At 43.5% G+C, this 24,557-nt stretch overlaps 1 protein-coding gene across 1 annotated transcript in view; it reads left to right on the top strand.

Moving 5' to 3' along the window:
* LOC126249132 (GTPase-activating Rap/Ran-GAP domain-like protein 3) overlaps positions 1 to 24,557 on the top strand; it is a 334,020-nt gene that overhangs the window by 95,053 nt on the left and 214,410 nt on the right. The window contains exons 5-6 of the mRNA XM_049950784.1: positions 17,778 to 17,859; positions 24,407 to 24,525. Coding sequence (XP_049806741.1) covers positions 17,778 to 17,859; positions 24,407 to 24,525 — 201 coding nt within the window. The remainder of the gene's footprint in view (positions 1 to 17,777; positions 17,860 to 24,406; positions 24,526 to 24,557) is intronic.

A 24,557-nucleotide genomic window follows, 5' to 3' on the forward strand; every position in this document is an offset into this window, starting at 1 on the left:
GACCGTAGCGGTCGCGCGGCTCCAGACTGTAGCGCCTAGAGCCGCTCGGCCACTCCGGCCGGCAATGTCTGGTGTCAGCCTATGAATTATGAACTGACACGCCGGCGTGGTGTCTGTGCTGGACAACACCACACAAATAACCGTACGTGTTAGCGTTTGGTCCCAATATGCTATCGTATCATTATCATAAATTATTTTAATAAAATCAGTGATATGCTGCTGTAAAGGTCCACAATCGGTTGTGAACATTTTCAGTTGTGGTAATTAATAACAATTAGTGGACTGTAGTTTACCACTCTGACTTAAGAAATTAGAAAATTCGTTTCTTAGTTATCTGACGCACTATTGATAAAACTAATAACCACTGTAACCTGCGACCCAAAGGTTTAATTTTATTTGGGTTCTGTTAGATCTAATGTTCCCACATTGATCCACGATGCCTGGTATGTTATTGTGTTAGTAGCATATCTACAAAAAAAATTTGTCATCAATCACATCACATCACAGTTATCTCATATTTTTCTTACATTTTAGTTATACGTCTACTGTAAGTGTTAAAGCCTAGTTGAGATGAGAATTACTATGAAACAGTTCTCACAGTCCTAGCGCCTGATAAAGCCGATGCGAGAAAAGTGTCCTCCAGACGGATCGAAATTTGGTTGGAATCTATGGCCTTTACTGATTTGTTACACAGGGTGTAAAGCGAGATCACCCTCGTGCGCCCCATTAGAAGCTTTCCTTTTGATATATGTTTGACTATTAAGAACAACAGGGAAAATTTACAGTCAGTTACACAAGAAAGTGTGCGCCATAATTTTAAATGTAACGTCCGCAGCGACATCTCCGGTAGTGGTCTCGAATGTGTAATCACTGCGCTTTTGCACTGTATGTAGATAAACAGTGTGAGAGTTTAATGTTTTGTTTGTAGGTTGCAGTTTAAAATGAGTGCCTCGTGACGCTTCACATATTTTGCAGTGTTCCTTGTAAATCGTCCAAAGGGATCAAAGGTTTCATATGGAGCTGCTGCTAAAATTCTTAGAAAGTCAAAGACATTCGTTGTGAAGTGCGTCAGACGGTATTTAGAGGTTGGAAACGTGGGTGATTTACCGGAGAGAGGCCTAAGGTACCAAACTATAATCGATAATGGTGGCGATTGCATCAACTATTAGGCAATTGTGCAATTAGTAGCAACACCTACTTTCATGTAAACATATATTTATAATAGTGTCTTTTATTTCACACAGATTACGACGTGTACTTTCTTGTGGAACTCTCTGTACCTGACTCAGTATAGCTATGAGGACTATCTGTAGACACAACATTGTTCGCATGTAGACATAAAATCATGTTAATACTGATAAAGAAACAGGGTAACGGCTTTTGTTTCTTTCTTCTATAGAATTCTCATTGTCAGCACCTTTGGGATCCACCTAAAGTCCGTCTCCTCATTCAGGTGTGCTCAAGGTGACAGAAACTTGAAGTACTAGCTACTGTCGATAGTTGGCTGCCCGTTGTAAGAAATGTCAAGTAATGTATCTCAACTGCAATATCACAAGTCGTATTGTCTCTATTCATTGACACTACGATGAGATGTAGAAAAGCAGTCGTGAAGAGCTTATAGAGCTGTGGAGAAAAATAAGAGTGTGGATCAGTTAATAAGTCCGTTCATGACGTCCACATCGTGTCATACAAAAAAAAAAACACTCATCACGCAGAATGCCGATATTACTGGCTGTGATGCTCCTAAAGGACTATTTTCCCAGCACGTTTTATGGTAGAATAAAACGGACTTTTCTGTGAAATGGATTTTGTGTAAAATTCGTTTTTTGTTGACTCCTAACTTGGCTCCACTTGACATCTTATTTTTGTTTCCTGTACTGTACAGTAGAGGCACATTTTAAGTCGACAGAATGTTGGAAGCAATGCGTCTCCTTGTATGTTATGCAACGATAATAGACAGTAGAGCTTTGCGGTTCAGCGTAACAAAAAGACGAGATATAGTTCAAATGGCTCTGAGCACTATGGGACTTAACACCTATGGTCATCAGTCCCCTAGAACTTAGAACTACTTAAACCTAACTAACCTAAGGACATCACACAACACCCAGTCATCACGAGGCAGAGAAAATCACTGAACCCGCCGGGAATCGAACCCGGGCGCGGGAAGCGAGAACGCTACCGCACGACCACGAGCTGCGGACAAAGACGAGATATCACGATACTTCAGTCACCGACTGTAGAACATCGACTTTTATTTAACCTAACTATGATAACATAACACTGAACAAACGTTTTTAGCTTACCTGAGGTACATGAGAAGTTATTTGAAACGTCCGATGTATCATACGAGAAAAGTGAGGTTGGTTCTGTGTATGATAAGCATAGTTCCTAACACGGCCAGGCACAAAGTGTCTAAATTAGTTGTTATAGCCGTTTCGGAGTAGCAACGGAGGAAGATTCATCTAAGTACATTCCTCATGAAAATTTTTCTTTTTTAGCCGCTGTGAATGAATTACAATTCAGAATTAGTATTGTTGCACATATATTATTCCTTTATATAACTGTACTGATTTAATATTTTTGTTATATGGTGAAGTGCAATACAATTTCACAGAAATTTACAGATACGCCTATGAATGCATAGTTCAGTTGTCTGATTAAATATTTTACGGGGCAAAAAATGTGTCGTATATTGATTTCAGGACACACGGTTCTGTTAGCTAATTTTACTACTGCCGCAATTTTTATTTTGTGCTGTTAATTATTTCAGCTGTGCTTTGTGAATGTATAATTGTGTAAGCTCTACATATTTAATGTAGGATCGATAGGTACTGAGCAGAGTAGCTGATGTTCAGACTTGTTATTTTTCTATAGCATGAGTCATTTTCTGAATCGTTGATACGCCGTGACCTCTTACAGGGATCTAGGGGACCATGTTTTGACTTATGTGTCGCTCCTATTCAGATCTGGTGGGCAAATACAAAGACTTTTTAGTTATTTTCTAAATATGTGCCGTCCCTGGTTGGGAAGCAGTATAGTATAGTTTCCTAATTGGTGTCCTGTGTTGCGTACGTGTGACTGTTGCTGATCTTTATCTATGATTCATGTGAAAACACTTAAGAGTTCGGAGCGCATGATGAGCAATTTAGGTAGCTTTTCCTGTGCAGAATAAGGAACATTCGTGAAACGTTATTTCATAGATGTAGGGCTATATACAAAAGCCAGCAGTCCATCTGCAAGTCTGTTTGTTTGCATGCGTGTATGTGTGTGGGGGCGGGGGGGGGGGGAGGGGGGAGGTTCTAGAGGCGGTTCTTGGAGTTTCATCTAGAGATTTCAGTGGAAGATGACCTACAGAGATGCACATAACTGACATACTGTCATTAAAAATGAGTTACGTAATAAAGAATTGCACTTTATGCTATTCTATACATTGACTGCTAGTGAGAGAAATCCATCCTTTTCTACTTACGAGCAAAGAATCTGTTACTGATGGATTTATTGAAATCTAAGATACAGCATGTCAAGTCTTTTTCGATTGAGAGCACTTCGCAGGATTAAGAAAGAGATCGTTCAGCCTCAGATGTTTACGTCTGTGTATTACAGCCTACATCTACATAAATACTCCGCAAACTACTGCACAGTTCATGGCGGAAGGTACATCGTACCAGCACTATCAATTTTCTTTCTTATTTGCGACCTTTTAAACACCCTTTGTTGTGATTCAGCATATTGGGTACGGAACTTCAGTTCACGATCGGATTTGAAGTAATGTCTTTGGCTCGAAAATAACTGCATAGGGACCGATCGCGAACCGGCGTAAAACTACTCACTTCTTTAAATTAAAGTTTATAAATATTATTTGCAGAGCTTGTTAACTGAAGCATTAACTGAATGTAAGTAGGTGGAGTCATTATATTTGATTAAACTAGGCAACATTATAGTTTATAATTTCAAATAAAAGCATTTAAACACGGATCCCTTTGCGCCGAAAAACTGTTGAGATAGCAACGCAAGCTGGTAGCAGCTGTAAGAGCACGCAGTGCTTCACTAAATCCTACTAAATGAAGAACAAAGTTTGTTTCCCACACCTATTACTCCTTTTTTCACGACTGCTGAAGAAAAATTGTAGACTTCACAGCACAAAATGTTTCCCAAAACATTTGAGTTCCACCCTGCCTTCCCTCGCAAATCTTGTGACTTTCGACTATGCGGCTGTCTACCGCCCGGAGACGAAGAAAGGCAAACTTGTCTGTATTGTGTCTCCGGAAGAAGTCCTCACTCCAACATCTCCCAGCCCGAAGTGTTCACTCCACTGCCTCCCAAGACAAAGTGTCCTTTTTCCGGCTCAAACAGTTACTCTCGGACTCTTCCACCCCGTATGTTTCACCGCTACCACAGCTATCTAGCCTGTCATTAGCTGTTGCTTTTACTGCCTCCGTTTCAACTGCGCCGTCACTAGCCACGGATCTGAACACAACACAAAATTTATCATTTTCCACCCTGTTTGTCGATTTAAATAAATTACGTCTTAAATAAAGCATGCTAAAATGCAGGTTAATTTGATGTTATACAATTTATAAGTAGTCAGTTATTTCGTATGCAATTTTAAACTAATAGTTTTCAACACCGCTGAGTTAGTCTTTTCGTAAATAGCAAATTAAACCACAAGAAGCTACAGAGATAAATTACTACTTAAGAAGAATGTATGTTACCACTGATCATTTTCTTAACTTGGAACAATTCTTAGAGACTTATCCCAGAATTCTGCACGTGTGTTACTTCTATGTAATGGATGTTGGATAAAGGTAATGTGATTCCCAATTTTGCACGCCGTGGTATGTCTTCATATGTTATTCTGTGTAAGTGAGCGGAATTCCCACCGCGCACTTAGTAGCTTGGAATCTCAAGATAGTTTTATGTACGTTTTTTCATCAAATCTATCAGGACACCTATTAGCGGACATTAATATGACCGATGTAACTCTTCAGGGGACACTTTCAATGAGGTATCTGAACGTCTGTGGAGGAATGTCAGCCCATTCTTCCGCATGAACAGAATACAGAGAAGGTGGTAATGTTGGACGCTGGAGCCTGTACCGAAGCCGTCGTTCTAACTCAAACATAGGGTGTTCCGCTGTGTTCAGGTCTGGACTATGGGCAGCCTATTCCATTTCGGGAATGTCATTGCCTCACATGTGGTGCTTTATGATAGTGTTCTTCGTCGTCCTGACACAAACAGTCAGTCATCTTCTCCGAACTGTTCTTTTACTGTATGCGGTAAACAATGCTATAAAATATCCTTCCACATTTAGCGTTTTCTTAATCACAATAATGTAATCATTTCCTAACAACAAAAATACCCCGAATCGTAACATCACCTCCTCCACACTTCACTATTGGCACTGGACAGGTGACGTTCTCCCGGTATTCGCCAAGCTCAGACCCTCTGGTCAGATTTAAGTGGCTTATAGTGAGATTCACCGCTGCAAATTACTCGTTTCCAGTCATCCACTGTCCAGTCGCGTCGTCGTACTTGACACCACCTAAAACGTGGCATAACATTGACTACTGAAACGTGTTGCTTATACATACTTCGTATGTAAAATTAGATAATTTTATTATTGTACCGTTGGTGGTTTACGCGTACTGAGGTGATATTCATCGTTTAAACAGGAGAGGCAATAATTTTCTAGGCATCCTTCACACTTTGCAAACGCCGCATTTTTACAAATACGTAGCTGCTATGAAGTTTCTATAGAAAAACTGACTTGGATTCTATTCATAAAAGGTTCCCTGTCGTCGTACAGTTTGACAGTAAACCGCGCATAATGCATCATTTCGTCAAATTTTGGCAAGGATAGCTGGTGATGTACAATGGGATGCCAGTTTACTCTGGGTGTGACCTCTATTCTCGGGATGTCACCTCTTTTGTCTCTCGATGAGATAAGAGCAGATTTGAAGTTTTTTTTCGACAAAATTTTTACCTGACGATAAAAACAGACAGAACAGGGCTGCTCGAAGGTCAATCTGAAACTAATGGAATACGAATTCCTCTACCCTTTAATTAAAATTCCTCCCTGCAAAATTATCTGTAGAATCTGTGTAGACGCTATATGTAAAACCTCTTCCCGGGAATTAATTTTCCATCGCAAATTTTCCTTTTCCTTTCATACCTTTTATGAAAATAATAATAAATACAATATACTGAGCATTATTTCGGTTTATTTGCAGTGAAGGTAACGCAAAAATTTAAAATTAAAAGTTTCGGCTCAACGACTCGATCCCATGATCCTCGTATTAAAAAATGGTTCAAATGGCTCTGAGCACTATGGGACTTGACTTCTAAGGTCATCAGCCCCTAGAACTTAGAACTACTTAAACCTAACTAACCTAAGGACATCACACACATCCATGCCCGAGACAGGATTAGAACCTGAGACCGTAATGGTCTCGCGGTTCCAGACTGTAGCGCTTAGAACCGCCTGGCCACCCCGGCCGGCCTCGTATTACAATCCTGCACTCCTTCCGGTGCACCAACCTCTGCCTGGCTGCGTAAGTGGCTCGTGCCTCACTCGACCAACGCCAAAAATGCTATTTTTTCTAAACGCTTGAGCACATGGAGCTCTACTACACTTACCCCACCCACCAAAACTCCCTACCACCACCACGCAGAACCCAGAACGTAAACAGGCCGAGGCAGATGGTAAACCGCCTTAAAAACCATGCACAGACTGGCAGGTACACCGGACCTCAACACTTATCCGCCGGGCGGATTCGTGCCGGGGACCGGCACGATTTCCCGCCCGGAGAGCAGTGCGTTAGACCGGACGGCTAACCGGGCGGATTACTTTACTCATTATGCAAAATTCCTTAAAGCTCGGGTGGACATTCACAAATAAATTCTGCTGAATAACATCTGTATGTTCAAATGTGTGAATTCCTAAGGGAACGAAACTGCTGAGGTCATCGGTCCCTAGCCGGCCGCTGTGTCCGAGCGGTTCTAGGCGCTTCAGTCCGGAACTGCGCGTCTGATACGGTCGCAGGTTCGAATCCTGCCTCGGACATGGATGTGTGTGATGTCCTTAGGTTAGTTAGGTTTAAGTAGTTTCTAAGTCTAGGGGACTGATGACCTCAGATGTTAAGTCCCATAGTGCTTAGAGCCACTTGAACCATTTTTCTGTCATCAGTCCCTAGACTGACACGCTACGTAAACTAACTTATGCTCAGAATAACACACACACCCATGCCCGAGGGAGGACTCGAACCTCCTGCGGGAGGGGCCGCGCAATCCGTGACATGGCGCCGCAAGCCGCGCGGCCACTCCGCGCGGCAAACATCTGTATACAGCTTCCCTTGCTGGGGTTTTACAGCACACAGAAAGCCCAGGCAGGTGTACATTCCGTTAATTCCTTTCACAGGTCAAACTTTCCGACAGAAGGCTACGACGTTGATCTCAATTTACACAGTTCGACAAAAATATGGAATCACTAAAAACACATCACATTACCATGACTGATACGGTGAAGGAAACATGTTGGCGTTCAAAACAACTTCCAGTCGTCTCGGGCTGGATAAATACATTTCCTGCAAAATAGTGCCAAGTTCAGGTAACGACCCGGCCGATGTGGCCTTGCGGTTCTAGGCGCTTCAGTCTGGAACCGCTTGGCCGCTACGGTCGCAGGTTCGAATCCTGCCTCGGGCATGGATGTGTGTGATGTCCTTAGGTTAGTTTGGTTTAAGTAGTCCTAAGTTCTAGGGGACTGATGACCACAGATGTTAAGTCCCATATTGCTCAGAGCCATTTGAACCATTTTGAAGCTGAGCAAAACTGAACGTACTCAGACATTTCGCTCTTTATTTATTCTGATCAACACTAAACTGACACACAATATGTTTAGCGCAACGCAGTCTGACTTTCAATAATCCCTACAAAAGAATGGCCCTGACTAACAATAGCCTATACCTTTCATGAATCACTTACCTCACAAAAATCTTCGTTACTCGAACTACTGCAATACAGCGAGTGCTAATACTGCCAGCTAAATAAAAGATTCTAACTTCTGAAGGCACTAACGACTGATAGGCATAGTTAGCAAATGAAAGATTTTGATAGAGAACAAACAATGTAATTACCTTAATAGTTACTCTTTTTGGTGGACACACGTCCAGATCATCCGCTCTCAAAACTCCGTCATCTCTCTTCCCACATCCACCACTGCTGGCGGCTCACCTCCAACTGCGCAACACTACGCCATGTTCGCATCCAACTGCCCAACACTACAATAGCAAATATTCCAACAATGCAAACCAGCGACAGACCTCACACAGCACAGTCAGTGATTTTCATATAGAGCATTACGTGGCGTTACCAACATAAAAACCTAAACAGCCTACTTACAATACCTTGGTAGCAATGCGACTTTGCAAAGTAACCTTGGGACCCGTGGAATACCGCGATATCGCTGCCAAAATCATCACTGAACCCCTGCCATGTTTCACTCTTGAGACGTAACTCGGGTAGAAGTCAGAAGCACTGTGAAACAAGTCCCACTCGACCAAATGACATCCTTCAATTGGTCTGTAGTCCAGGTTTTATGGCTTTGGAATCACGTTTTCGTGTTACGGGAATTTGCAGTGCTGAAGAGTGGTGTTCGCATTCCAGCTCGCCCTGCAGTTCGCTGCGTCTGGAGATACCCTCTTGTTGTTTTGGTGCTCGGAGGGTTCACGAGTGTGACATTCTGGTCTGCAGTGACTTTTGCAACTGTCGTCCATTTATTTTTCGTCACAGTCCTCTTCAATCACTGTTCAACATGAACACACACTAACGTATCCAAAATAGGCGGTCAAAAATTAAAGGCCCATGTATAAAATAAACATCAAATATATTTTAATTAAGAGAACACAATCTTCCTTCTTGCAATCAGGTCTTGAAACAATCGTCAACAAGATAAATTCTTCTAGCTTGAAAATAACACAGTACTTTAGGCAGAAGTTCTGGTAACGGAGAAAAGAAAGAGTTCTGAAATGAAGTCTCGAAGAAACTAGTTAGAGTTAACGTTCACAATGAAAAATTTAAGTCCAGTGAAGCCGATATAATCACAAACACCGAAATATTAAAAGTCCAGTAGTCAGTCACCATATCAACGACACTTCCTCTTCTGGAAGACAGGTTCTGTGGTGCGACACTTGGCTCAGAAGGCAGTGACAGAATCGCACTAGCTCTGGAGCGAGCTCATGATTGAAGAAATGCACATGCATTCGACGCATGGCCCAGGAAGCCCAACTGAAGTGAACTGGCCTTTGAGGGCCCATGCACCGGCCTAAGTACAACTCTCGATCAGGGCACAGTCGGGTCTTACTTCGTGTCGTATGGCTGACATACACTCCTGGAAATGGAAAAAAGAACACATTGACACCGGTGTGTCAGACCCACCATACTTGCTCCGGACACTGCGAGAGGGCTGTACAAGCAATGATCACACGCACGGCACAGCGGACACACCAGGAACCGCGGTGTTGGCCGTCGAATGGCGCTAGCTGCGCAGCATTTGTGCACCGCCGCCGTCAGTGTCAGCCAGTTTGCCGTGGCATACGGAGCTCCATCGCAGTCTTTAACACTGGTAGCATGCCGCGACAGCGTGGACGTGAACCGTATGTGCAGTTGACGGACTTTGAGCGAGGGCGTATAGTGGGCATGCGGGAGGCCGGGTGGACGTACCGCCGAATTGCTCAACACGTGGGGCGTGAGGTCTCCACAGTACATCGATGTTGTCGCCAGTGGTCGGCGGAAGGTGCACGTGCCCGTCGACCTGGGACCGGACCGCAGCGACGCACGGATGCACGCCAAGACCGTAGGATCCTACGCAGTGCCGTAGGGGACCGCACCGCCACTTCCCAGCAAATTAGGGACACTGTTGCTCCTGGGGTATCGGCGAGGACCATTCGCAACCGTCTCCATGAAGCTGGGCTACGGTCCCGCACACCGTTAGGCCGTCTTCCGCTCTCGCCCCAGCATCGTGCAGCCCGCCTCCAGTGGTGTCGCGACAGGCGTGAATGGAGGGACGAATGGAGACGTGTCGTCTTCAGCGATGAGAGTCGCTTCTGCCTTGGTGCCAATGATGGTCGTATGCGTGTTTGGCGCCGTGCAGGTGAGCGCCACAATCAGGACTGCATACGACCGAGGCACACAGGGCCAACACCCGGCATCATGGTGTGGGGAGCGATCCCCTACACTGGCCGTACACCACTGGTGATCGTCGAGGGGACACTGAATAGTGCACGGTACATCCAAACCGTCATCGAACCCATCGTTCTACCATTCCTAGACCGGCAAGGGAACTTGCTGTTCCAACAGGACAATGCACGTCCGCATGTATCCCGTGCCACCCAACGTGCTCTAGAAGGTGTAAGTCAACTACCCTGGCCAGCAAGATCTCCGGATCTGTCCCCCATTGAGCATGTTTGGGACTGGATGAAGCGTCGTCTCACGCGGTCTGCACGTCCAGCACGAACGCTGGTCCAACTGAGGCGCCAGGTGGAAATGGCATGGCAAGCCGTTCCACAGGACTACTTCCAGCATCTCTACGATCGTCTCCATGGGAGAATAGCAGCCTGCATTGCTGCGAAAGGTGGATATACACTGTACTAGTGCCGACATTGTGCATGCTCTATTGCCTGTGTCTATGTGCCTGTGGTTCTGTCAGTGTGATCATGTGATGTATCTGACCCCAGGAATGTGTCAATAAAGTTTCCCCTTCCTGGGACAATGAATTCACGGTGTTCTTATTTCAATTTCCAGGAGTGTAGTAAAGAAGTCCGTAGAACCAGCGACCTCTGTTGGCTCGTAGGTCGCCGTCTGGTGGTCGTGGCGGCCCTCTGATGTTGTCTTTAAGGAATCCGGCTGCCCAAATAACTTGGATGTAATATGGGTGAGCTTCTGTGAAGTTTGAAAAGTAGGAGACGAGGTACTGGCTGAAGTAAAGCTGTGAGGACGGGGCATGAGTCGTGCTTGGGTAGCTCTGATGGTAGAGCACTTGCCCGTTTAAGGCAAAGGTCCCGAGTTCGAGTCTCGGTCCAGCACACAGTTTTAATCTGCCAGGAAGTTTCATATCAGCGCACACTCCGCTGCAGAGTGAAAATTTCATTGTGGACGTTCTTTGAGAGTAGCCTGCTTCGCGTTTTTTAACGACTATGTTTACGTCTATAGAAGTGAAAGGACATGTTGTGCTATTACGTACCTTAAGCAAGGGCTTGAAAATCATTTGTCAAAAATTCAGTTCTATGATGTGCAACACAATGCGTCCTTGTATCCAGTATGTGGTATTCAGGACGATATAAACAGATTTTCAACTCTTGTATGTCAACAGGTCCCTGTTCTCACGTAGCACTAAATAGTTTTAAATATGACGATACACATTTCAACGACGTAGACGTAGGAAATGTAACAGCAGCTGTAATTTGAGAAGTGTAACGATGTTTTCAAAAAAAGTAGTTTCATCTTTTTTGCTGTATAAAAATTCTGACATCCTACTATAGACGTAAAAACGATTTTAGCATTTAGGTATGAATGAGTTTAAAAACCTATTTGTGAGTCATATTGGCGGAACAGCGGGCTAGGAAGCGAAACCGTTCTCTGGAGAGGGTCAACGGCTGTAGGGAAAGCAGAGGCTTTGGCAGATACACGCTGAAGTGTTACTAATATTCACAGAACAGGTGAAATCTCCTCCACATGCTCCCCACTTCACTCCTTACCAACTTGGGGTTTCGCAACCGGATTTTGCCCTCGGTTCTAGTCTAGACTCTCTCCTAATTACAATCTATCGTAGGTCCCTCAGACAAAAAACCACTCCCGTTTGCAAGAAGGTAAGTAGAAGTTATCCACAAAGCTACCTTCCCATACCCTTGACATCAATCTGTTGTAGAATCTTAGAACATTATTCTGAGCTCAAATATAATGAAATATGTCAAACAGGATGACTTCCTCCATACCAACCAGCAAGGATTGCGGAAAAAAAACGGTCATACCGAACCCAGCTCCCACTTATCTCACATGAAAGCTTTGAATCAGGGCAGTCAGGTATATGCAATATTTCTTGATTTTCGAATGGCATTTGACTCACTACCACATCTTCGCTTATTGTCAAAAGTACGATCATATCAGTTATCAAGCGAAATTTGTGACTGGATTGATGATTTTTTAGTGAGGAGGACGCAGTATGTGATCACTAATGGAGAGTCGTCGTCAGGTGTAGAAGTAACTACAGTTATGCTCCGGGAAGTGTGTTGGGACCCTTGCTGTTCATGTTATGAATTAATGACAATATTAATAGAAATCTCAGGCTATTTGCAGATGATGTAGTTACCTATAATGAAGTGCTGTCTGAAAGAAGCTGCACAAATATTCAGTCAAATCTTGATAAGATTTCAAAGTGGTGCAAAGTTTGGCAACTCGCTTTAAATGTCCAGAAACTTAAAACTGTGCTGTTAACAAAAAAAATATCAGTGAGTCACAGTTGGAATCAGCCAACTCATACAAATACCTTGATGTAACACTTCGTAGGGATATGAAATGGAATGATCATATACGCTCATTTGTGGGTAAAGCAGGTGGTAAACTTCCGTTTATTGGTACAATACTGGAAAAATGAAATTATTCGGCAAAGGAGATTGCTTACAAAGCACTCGTACGACCCATTCTAGAATACTGCTGAAGCATGTTTGAGCCGTACCATATAGGACAAACAGGGGATATTGAACGTATACAGAGAAGGGCAGCACGAATGGTTACGGGTTTGTTTGACCCGTGGGAGCGTGTCATAGAGATGCTGAAGAAACTGAACTGTCAGACTCTTGAATATAGACGTAAACTATCCCGAGAAAGCCTACTTAAAAAGTTTCAAAAATAAGTTTTTAATGATGACTCTAGGAATATACTTCAACCCCTACGTATCGCTCACGTAGGGATTGGGGAGACAAGATTAGATTAATTGCAGCACGAACAGAGGCATTTAAAAAATCAGTCGTCCCACGTTACGTTAGTGAACGGGACGGAAAGAAACCCTAGTCGCTTGTACAATGGGATGTATCCTCTGCCATGCACGTCACAGTGGTTTCCAGAGTACAGACGTAGATGTAGGTGTAGATGTAGGGGGTAACCACTAGTTCCGAACATTACTGCATAAATCAGCGGTTTTGTTTCAGTAAACTCATACGTATTCATCTAATGCAGAGGCTGCTGAAAGAGTAAGTTTAAATTTAAAACTGTTATGCACCATTGAATTTTCTCAGAAATGTATAAGTCGGGGGGCGGGGGAGTGTTTATTGTTTCGTTGCGGCACAGGGCAAACAGTCAGTAGTGTGGTGTGTGTGTGTGTGTGTGTGTGTGTGTGTGTGTGTGTGTGTGTGTGTGTGTTCAAAATGGCTCTGAGCACTATGGGACTCAACTGCTGTGGTTATCAGTCCCCTATAACTTAGAACTACTTAAACCTAACTAACCTAAGGTCATCACACACATCCATGCCCGAGGCAGGATTCGAACCTGCGACCGTAGCAGTCGCACGGTTCCGGACTGCGCGCCTAGAACCGCGAGACCACCGCGGCCGGCGTGTGTGTGTGTGGGTGTAAGCGCTTACTGTGTATCGCTAGATAATGCATTTATTGTTTCACAAACCAGTTTAGAATGTTCGTTGCGTCTATGACATCACCTTTGATTAGCGACAGTGTATCATCTGCAATACTCAACTTTCTTCGTACAAGACTGTTTGGTACTGATTAATTTTTGGTCCAAGCCATTTATGAATGCATCAGCTATGGAACTGGATATGCAAAATAATATGACTTTTCCCTCTGACTACGTTTAGTATTTAAAGTAAAATACTCGTAGTCCTAATTGAGGAGTAGGTGAATGGATTCTTATACAGAAATGAGCACATAATAATTTGTTTATTTATATGTCTGTATGTCTTATAGATTATGTGTAGTAGTCTTCTGAAATCCCAGAGTCGCTTATGAATAACCTTGTATATACACTCCTGGAAATTGAAATAAGAACACCGTGAATTCATTGTCCCAGGAAGGGGAAACTTTATTGACACATTCCTGGGGTCCGATACATCACATGATCACACTGACAGAACCACAGGCACATAGACACAGGCAACAGAGCATGCACAATGTCGGCACTAGTACAGTGTATATCCACCTTTCGCAGCAATGCAGGCTGCTATTCTCCCATGGAGACGATCGTAGAGATGCTGGATGTAGTCCTGTGGAACGGCTTGCCATGCCATTTCCACCTGGCGCCTCAGTTGGACCAGCGTTCGTGCTGGACGTGCAGACCGCGTGAGACGACGCTTCATCCAGTCCCAAACATGCTCAATGGGGGACAGATCCGGAGATCTTGCTGGCCAGGGTAGTTGACTTACACCTTCTAGAGCACGTTGGGTGGCACGGGATACATGCGGACGTGCATTGTCCTGTTGGAACAGCAAGTTCCCTTGCCGGTCTAGGAATGGTAGAACGATGGGTTCGATGACGGTTTGGATGTACCGTGCACTATTCAGTGTCCCCTCGACGATCACCAGTGGTGTACGGCCAGTGTAGGAGATCGCTCCCCACACCATGATGCCGGGTGTTGGCCCTGTGTGCCTCGGTCGTATGCAGTCCTGATTGTGGCGCTCACCTGCACGGCGCCAAACACGCATACGACCATCATTGGCACCAAGGCAGAAGCGACTCTCATCGCTGAAGACGACACGTCTCCATTCGTCCCTCCATTCACGCCTGTCGCGACACCACTGGAGGCGGGCTGCACGATGTTGGGGCGTGAGCGGAAGACGGCCTAACGGTGTGCGGGACCGTAACCCCGCTTCATGGAGACGGTTGCGAATGGTCCTCGCCGATACCCCAGGAGCAACAGTGTCCCTAATTTGCTGGGAAGTGGCGGTGCGGTCCCCTACGGCACTGCGTAGGATCCTACGGTCTTGGCGTGCATCCGTGCGTCGCTGCGGTCCGGTCCCAGGTCGACGGGCACGTGCACCTTCCGCCGACCACTGACGACAACATCGATGTACTGTGGAGACCTCACGCCCCACGTGTTGAGCAATTCGGCGGTACGTCCACCCGGCCTCCCGCATGCCCACTATACGCCCTCGCTCAAAGTCCGTCAACTGCACATACGGTTCACGTCCACGCTGTCGCGGCATGCTACCAGTGTTAAAGACTGCGATGGAGCTCCGTATGCCACGGCAAACTGGCTGACACTGACGGCGGCGGTGCACAAATGCTGCGCAGCTAGCGCCATTCGACGGCCAACACCGCGGTTCCTGGTGTGTCCGCTGTGCCGTGCGTGTGATCATTGCTTGTACAGCCCTCTCGCAGTGTCCGGAGCAAGTATGGTGGGTCTGACACACCGGTGTCAATGTGTTCTTTTTTCCATTTCCAGGAGTGTATATTATTGGAGATTATTAGACGGACCCGTGATGAAACATACTGTATTTCTTTTTTATATTCTCTATCTTTTACTAATCTTACCTTATAAGACAAGCAAGACACAATAATCAGTAGACCGAGGGTCATTTAAGATACACTATTTGATCAAAAGTATCCAGCCACATATTAGGGGATATTAATATGATGTATACCCACCCTTCGCATTCGTGACCGCTTCTACTCTGCTGGGCACACTTTCAGTGAAATCAGAGTACAGAGAAGGTAGTGATGTTGACCTTCGAACTCAACCAAAAGACGTTTCATTGGGTTCAGGTCGGGGCTCTGGGCACATCAGTTCATTTCAGGAATGTTATTGTCCACAAACTATTGCTTCACAGATGTTGCCTTATGACAGCGTGCACTGTCTTGCTGACGCAAACAGTCGGCATCTCCGAACTGCTCCTGTTCTGTACCCAGTACACAATGGTGTAAAGTGAGCTCATATCCTTCCGCAGTTATGGTTTTCTGAACCACCATAAGGGAACACACACTAACCACGAACAACACCCCCATACCATAACACCACCTCATCCGCACTTCACTGCTGACATTACACGTGAGGCAGGTAACATGCTCCAGGCACTCGTCAAACCTAAACACTTCCATCGGACTGCCACAGGGTATGGCGTGATTCAAGACTCCACATAAATCGCTCCCACACATTCACTGTCCATTGACGTTGCTCTTTGTACCATCTCAAGGGTCGTTTAGCTTTGCTACAGAAATGTGGGCTATTGAGGAGCTGTATAATTTTACCACTGTAGCCAACATAATTATTGTACTGAAAAGTTGCAACATGTGATGTTATTATATAAACGAGTAAGGAGTTTAAGCTAAATTAACTTGACAAAATCGGATTTATATACCACCTCAAATATTTATTCCAACGCATGTATTCAACACCTCAAAACAAAGATCTCCAAGATCCTATAAAATTTATTCTGTAATAATATTGTTACGATGTAACGATGTATATTCTTTGTGCTTTGTGATAATGTTTCTCTTCTGCTATATGATTCTTGCACCTAGTAGTTTCCCGACACCATATTTGTTTACAAAATATGACAGTATAGGCTATATGTGATGTGTTACGGCAGTGAAATGAATCTGTCGCCAATAGAGGTACTCTATTTACTTATTTTATGTTTACCATTAGATATACGTTTAATTTGTTTTGTCAAAAGAAACCCAAAACAATGTTCAGAAAGTGTTTTGTTTCTCCCACTAGACAGTGTTACAAGTTCCTCAAAAAATCGTAACACACACACACACACACACACACACACACGCGCGCGCGTCATACTAACAAATGTAGATCCAGCTAATGATGGAGGTTTAAAACTTTGAAACGCGTCGTGGAGATAAATAAGCAGTGACTGGTAACAGTCAACTTGTTTGATTTAAACGTTTTGCTAGCGGTACTGTTATGACGGTGTAGCTGACTGGAAATGTATACAGACAAAACTGCTCTGTGTACTGATGGTCCACTGTACTGGTTGAATGTACCTCTGAATGTTAGACAAACGATGTGCATCAAACACGATGGTGCGCCAGTCCATTTCAGCATTGCTGTGAGGAATCATCTGAGAGCTGAATCTATGGCTCGGCCGTGGTGGCCCTGTGGGCTGGCCAGCTAGGTCACATGACCTGACGTGTCTGGATTCCTTCCGCTAGGGGCATATGAAGCAGCTGTCGTATGAAACCGTTGTAGAAGAACTCTTCGCCGAAATGCCGTAGCTGCTGGTACCATTGCGGACATGCTAGGAAACTGCAAACGGACACGACAATCAATGGCTCGACGATATACTGCGTGCATACAGTCCAATGGTCGCACATTCGAGCAGGTTTTTGTAAATGCTACTGCTGTAATAAGTATGGTAAACTACCTTGTGCGTAAATCGTCCCTACCGTCAGAAACTGGCATTGGGGACTATATATATATATATATATATATATATATATATATATATATATATATATATATATATATATTCGAGCACCCTATAATTGAAAACACAGGGTTATCAGTTTACTAGCGTTCATGATGTAACACTTTCCATTTACGGCATTGTACGAAAGAAGGTTAGTTTCACTTGTCTGTTTCCGGTTTCATTCACTACGAATCTGTTAAAATGTGTCAAATATTCGACAGGGCCTGAATCACATACAGTTGTCATCCTGTAGTTACAGCGCAGCTGAAGGATGGAAAGTTGCGGCGACCAAGTATCTCGCAGCAGCGAGGTGTGGCGTGGGCGTCATAGCTGATGACCATGTCTCTTGTGTTTACAGATGTTCGGTTCACCGAGCACGCCGATCCTTGAGAACCCAGAGTACCAGACGCGCTGGTACTTCAAGTACTTTCTCGGCAAGCGTGAGTACCAAGATGGAGAGATTTCTAGCGGCGCTTGCATGTTTAATTCAGTGGTTGTCACGTTAAAGGGAGACAAATCTGTTCCCGTCCTTCCCACCGCCTCGCACTCTGCTGGTATATGATCAAAGAGAAAACGTTTAACAGTACCTCTGGATAGAAAGAGCTCTGTCGTTTTAGTGGCGACTCGCGCCAGTAAACATTTTAACTTTCATCAATAATTACAGTCTACGGCAATTTGAAGAAAAAGAGTGCTCATACTACTCGGCGAAAAGAAGCATGAAAACTGCGGAATTTATGACCCATGAATCATTTATCAACGAAAGATACATTCAATGTATTTAGTTTTTCATTTGTGTCCCCCGCTAATAATTACACGCAGTTCATGTCATGTGGAAATGCACTGTATGATTAAATATTTTTACTAACAACCCTCTCTAGCACACATTACCTGAGTTGAAGAAAATGCATGATTGCTCTTCATCCCTTTAGCGTCACATCTGCAACGTTTTTAGTGTGTGTGTGTGTGTGTGTGTGAGAGAGAGAGAGAGAGAGAGAGAGAGAGAGAGAGAGGCGGGGGGTGGGGGGATATACGTTAATAGAAACAAAAGCGTGCCAGTAAACATGGGTCCGCAGACAATTAATTTCTGAGATAGTTACTAATCTATGCTAACTAACCGCACCCACATCACTGTACTGTGTTGTCCTATTTGTTACAAATACACACGTCTCTGCAGTGAGTTGCGAATTCTTTGAAACATGCCCGAATCACATATTAAATCTTGACAAAGATGGAAGGAAGATTAGGATTCAAAGTTCCGTCGACAACGAGGTTATTAGAGACGGAGCACACGGGTTGTTTCAAGGATGGTGAACGAAATCGGCCGTGCCCTTTGGAAGGAACCATCCCGGTATTTTCTGTAGCGATATAGGAAAATCACGGAAAACCTTAGTCTGGATGGTCGGGCGCGGATTTGAACCGTCGTCCTCCCGAATGGGAGTCCACAGTGCTAACCACTGCGCCACCTCGATCGGTAATCTTGACAAGAATCTACAATTCAGTTCGCCTGCTCTTCATCTGTACCGACGGAGTGCTGTACATTTCACTTTTTGAGATTCACCCAGATAGAGATTTAGGTCAAAAAATCTTGGAGGGCAGGTTACAGGCCCTTTGCAGACTTCGTAAGGGCCAGCAGCTTAATATATCCCGTATGTCAGATAATGACACGATTATTGGAAATAATGCAACAACCAAAGATAATCGTGACAAAACTTAGTTAGTAAAATAATGTCCCTGTTCACGCGCATAATCTTTGTAAACATATTACGCCATAACACTTGGACTGTCAAACTACTGTCAAACCGTAATTAACGTAATATTTTCAATATATTTACGTCATTTACCATCTTATCAAAACAGGGACAGATGTAAGACAGTTTACTAACGACGTAATATGGACGTGACATCAGTCTAAACATGAGTATAATATAGTCACTTTAATATAAGTGACATTCATATTTATACACGTTCACACCAAAATTGTATCCGCAGATACTTGACAATGGTGATAAATGCCGAAACAGTCTGTCGTGAATAAAGACTAGTTATTTTAAGCAGCTACTCTGGTGCATCATCCTAATAATCCATTACAGGTTATCCATCCTGGAATACATTGGCGCGTTGTATGTCGTCTTACGTCAGCATGCACCACACTCCCCAACCATCGGCCCATGGGTGAAATTTGAGTTCAGTAACATGGGGACGTTATCGAAAAGTTTATGTTTCAAATACTAAGTAAAACAATATTTTATACTCTAGTCAGTGGCCACTCATAACCACACAGTACCAGTTATCTCATTTGCGTACTCATGCTTACTGGGACGTTTTTGGTTTTACTATGGCATACTCTAAGCCGTGCTAGTTATCGCTATTCATTATGGTATACCCTGTATAAATTACTGTGAAACTGGCATAACGCCTATTGTTAAAATTATATGTGTATGTAACTCAAATTTTATGAGACAAGGTGAAATGATGTCGGCCTGGCAGTGTATGAGTGAACTTTGAGGTCAAACCGCACGTAGTCTCTTCCTAGGCAGAGTACTTTGTTCAGTTCTTGTCCACTGACAAGAAGAGACAGACCAACTTCTCATCCACAGTAACAAATCCACGCACAAAATCACGTGAATTATTTTTGAATACCTCCCAGCATTGGTATACTTGTTCTTTTTTGGCCTACATTCAGTAAATGTGCAACCTGCCACACATAAATCATTCTCACTGTTAATTCTTCAGACATAATATATTCCACTCTTTAATATGGTTATTTCATATACCTTTATTCTGCGATAAAACAGCACATTATTGTAAGCCCTGTCGATGTTTCCATCTGTGCTTGCATCTTTTGGACATTCTTAACGTAGTTCATCTCCAAGAGAAGTGCTTCCACATCCAGTGTATCAATTTGAGCGAAACAGACACAATACGACTCCAACGCAAAGCTTTGCAAAAACTATTACGCAAACCAAGTTACCACATTATTTACTTTATTACCCAGCATGAAAAAATATAGAAAAAGTAGTTTGTATCAACACCATGTCCGTACCGGGCCGAGAACATGTAACCTAGCCATCATATATCAGCTAGTAATTAAAATATTATTGTGTGTTCCAAATTTTATTTCCACAGCTCCGTTATGTTGTTGAGCTTACATTTAATGCCAAGGAAGTATTCACGACAATCATTTCAGCGTTTCATGTGCAGGCATTGGTATGAGTACTGTTCCTCAAATGGACCCAATGAGCACAATTTCGTAACAGAATAAAGGTGTAGGTTGACATAATTTCTAAATATACTGTATTATAAGATGAAAGATCCAGTGTGTTTGAATGCAAACATATTTTATGAGTGAAAAGCAGCTGCTTGAGTGTATAATAATGTTTACAATCCCTAAAAAGCGATTTAGTTTATCTGACTGCTTGTAACAGCGACACGTCTATCATCATATAACTCCGTTGCTACAGCAATACTACTCTCTGTACCCTAGCTGTTATTCGCTTTAGGTATGACGTCACACTGTAAAAGCAAACACTGCAATATACAGTGTATTAAACCTTCGAGTACTATTGTTTTCTGCCTGAATCCACCACTTTATTATTATTATTATTGTTTTTTAAGTATCAGTTCCTTTACCATGAAACCATCGACGCTTTTGCAATACAGAGACATCTAGTGGTACACTAGTTCTTGTATGAATGTAGCGCACTGTGTCAGTCACTTATTGCGTTCGAAGCAACAGTCAGCGCGGATATTGTGCTATGTGATTGTAGCAGATTGCGGCATGCGAATTTTTTTTGTCGTGGCCGAGTTGAGCAGATCTTTGACAGTGAAAGTAAGCATATGTAATGTTATTACAACGAAAATTTGAGTTTGTACTACTGCTTTTACCAGTAGTTTCGCAATGAAACTACTGTAGCAGTAGGTAATTTGAGCGTGTGTCTCATACGATTAACCGAGCCATCGGTATACCATTCCTGATCCAAAAGAGAGTGTCTATGGCTTTCTACGAAGAAAATGTAGGGCAGTATTTTACAAGTTTTTGTGATGAACTAGTTTTAGCTCATTGAGTAACTGATGTATTGTCTTATAAGTCTCATACGAACGCCACGTCTCATGGCCCATAACAATTTGATCAAGGGAAGACCACCTTCGTCTGTGCACGCCAGCAGGGACGTGAGAGCCTAACCTATTCTGTGGAGGGGGTGGGGGGGCATGATAATCATCAGAAAGAAATCTGGGCAACCAACAAGTAAACCTCTTCCATTTGCCCAGTTTTTCAGTTGCTAAGTCGAAGAAATATAGTAGTAGAACGTAAATAAAGTGGCCAGATTTTTAATTGTGAGTCGTTCATTTGCTCTAGAAATTTCAGTTGTCTCAGAGCACTATAATTTATATATTATCTCCATAAAGCGCACAAATTTAACAGTGAATAGCTTTTATAACTGTGCGCACGTCATAGTCGGCGTATTTGTGATTGCTGAGGCCATTAAAAACCTTTGTCACCCAGAACACAACGTCACAGCGAACTTGACTCTCGGATTACTAGGTCTGTACTCCTACAATATTCCTATAGCAAATGTGGCTAAGTGTTTTCTTCCTCGTGTTGTATGCAAATGGAAGCTATTTTGTGAATTACCCTCATAGGACCATCCAAGGGTAATAGGTCTGGGTATCCGCAGTTAATGTGTCCATGTGTGGATGATATCGTACAGCATGTCCCTGGTGTGGACACCAACGTTGCCTGGGTAGTATTGGAGTTTTGCTGTCGTTAACGCACGTATGTTATGTAACGATATCAATGAAGCGTGACCGGGAATATTTCAAAGCACTATATTTTCAGAACATATGAAAACTGTTTGTACACACGGCACTGTTCATTTTTTGCCACGTTTTTGACAATGTTTTAAAATCGTTATTAAGAGATTTGCAGGAAACCTACGGAGCCAACTGCGCACGATCTATTCTCACTGCTCACTCTCACAAATAACAAGAGGAGCTATCTAAAGTTGCGAACTGCAATTTCCTCAGTTACCGTCTTTTAAGGGCACCAACATGCAGTATTGCTTTGTCGTCGTGTATCGGTAAGCTGTCGACTGAACTGTTGCGTTTTTTGTCTTTGCCGCTACGGCCAATCGAATAGAAGCAGCACGTAATAGAATACTAATTCTCGTTTGTGCTTCATCTATCTTTCTACCCTTACTTCGAAACTGTCAGTGTAATTCAATATGATTCCTTTTTCATCTTTCCAAGGTATAAATTAGACCTAAGGAACTCTTGCTATAGATATAATAAAAATAACTAAGAAAGATCACTTGATATAATTGTGGGTTTTCTTATTCGTCTAGTAATTATTTACGTATGTAGTAGTCCATGCAATCTGCGTCACACAGTTTTGTTTAATGTTCTCCTGTTACGAGGCATGTTCAGAAGGTAAAAGTACTAGATTTTTATATTTTTTTAGAAGAAGCGTACTTGAAAATATATTACGGGATATTGTTGCTCCACTTGTTGACTATTCTTCCAAATAATTATCACCCTGTTCAATGCATGTAGTGAGCCGTGATAGAAGCTTCTTTACGCCTTCCTCGAAGAAATCTCCCGCCAGCTCCTTCTCCCACTTCAGAACCCCCTTCTGCACCTGCCCGTCGGTTGATATTTAATTCCACTCATTTGTACAGTCAGAAAAGCGAAAAGAAAATAATCTGAAGGCACCAAGTCAGGAAAATACGGGAGGGCGGGTTCAAAACACCCCAATGAAATCAGTCCAAGACCGCCTTTTGGCTGTGTGTGGATGACCATTGTCGTACAAGTACACCGCTCTCGTCAGCATTGTCCTTTTTGAATGTTCCATTTGAGATTTTTAGGGCCTCGTAATGTCGTTGTGCGTTGATAGTCTTCGCCTGGGGTAGAAATTTGACAAAAATGATGCCTTTGAGGTCCCAAAACACTGGGCCATGATGTTTTTGCCCGAAAGTGTGCTTTTAAATTTTTTAGAACATGGGGAATAGGTGTGACGCCACTCTGGCTACCATCTTTTTGTCTCTGGCGTGTCATGACCCACGCACGTTTCATCTCCAGTCACAATAGAGCTCAGAGAAACCGCACCTTCCAATTCAAGTCGCTCAAGAAAATCGCCGGCGCTATTGGCTCGATTCTTCTTGTGCTGCTCCATCATGCATTTTGGAACCTGTTATGTGCACAATTTCCGATATCCCGACGCTTCTATGACTGTATCGTGTAAGAGAGTTCATGAGAGATGTGGGAACATTGCAGAAATTTCATCCACTGTCAATCGGCGGTCTTGACGAATATTTTCCTCGATTTTTTGTACCAACTCATCAGACCAAATGGAAGGTCTTGCCGCACTGCCCAGTTCGTCATGAACATTTGTTCTGCCTCCACTAAAAACCTTACATCACTTAAAAACCCTAGTTCTGTTCATAACACCTTCGCCGTAAACCGTTTTGACCGAGCGGGGTGGCACATTGCTTAGCACACTGGACTCGCATTCGGGAGGATGACAGTTCAAACCCGCTTCCAGCCATTCTGATTTAGGTTTTCCGCGATTTCCGTAAATCGCTTCAGGCAAATGCCGGGATGGTTCCTTTGAAAGGGCACGGCCGACTTCCTTCCCCTTCCTTCCCTAATCCGATTGGACCGATGATCTTGCTATTCGGTCCCCTCCCGCAAATCAACCAAACAACCGTTTTTATTCGCGAAAAAATTTCGGCGGGTGTTATTCCTTCCGCGAGTAGGAAGCGAATCACATCACGTGGTTTGCACTTGGCGGAATTTCTTACCGACACCTTTCACGTAACTGGAAACTACAACGTGGGGTTACGTACTACCGTATTCATGCGATGCTCACTCTGGTCATGGGATTCCCCCCTCCCTCCTCCACTCAGTGTTGCCAACCCTCAAAAACCACAGCCCGTTATAGTCACAGTAAACTTACTTTCTGAACGTGCCTCGTATTTATTTTCTCTGCAGTTCATCAGAATTACGTGGGATCTGACAGCGAGAAGGTGCCGTTCTTCCTCTCTGTGGTGCTTACAGATGCAAACAACCAATGTGTCCCACAGTATAGAGTAATATTGTGGCGTAAAACGGTAAGTATCATACGTAAACGCTGTTTTCCTAC

This window comes from Schistocerca nitens, chromosome 3, assembly GCF_023898315.1.
Source record: "Schistocerca nitens isolate TAMUIC-IGC-003100 chromosome 3, iqSchNite1.1, whole genome shotgun sequence".
In the NCBI taxonomy this organism is placed as follows: domain Eukaryota; kingdom Metazoa; phylum Arthropoda; class Insecta; order Orthoptera; family Acrididae; genus Schistocerca; species Schistocerca nitens.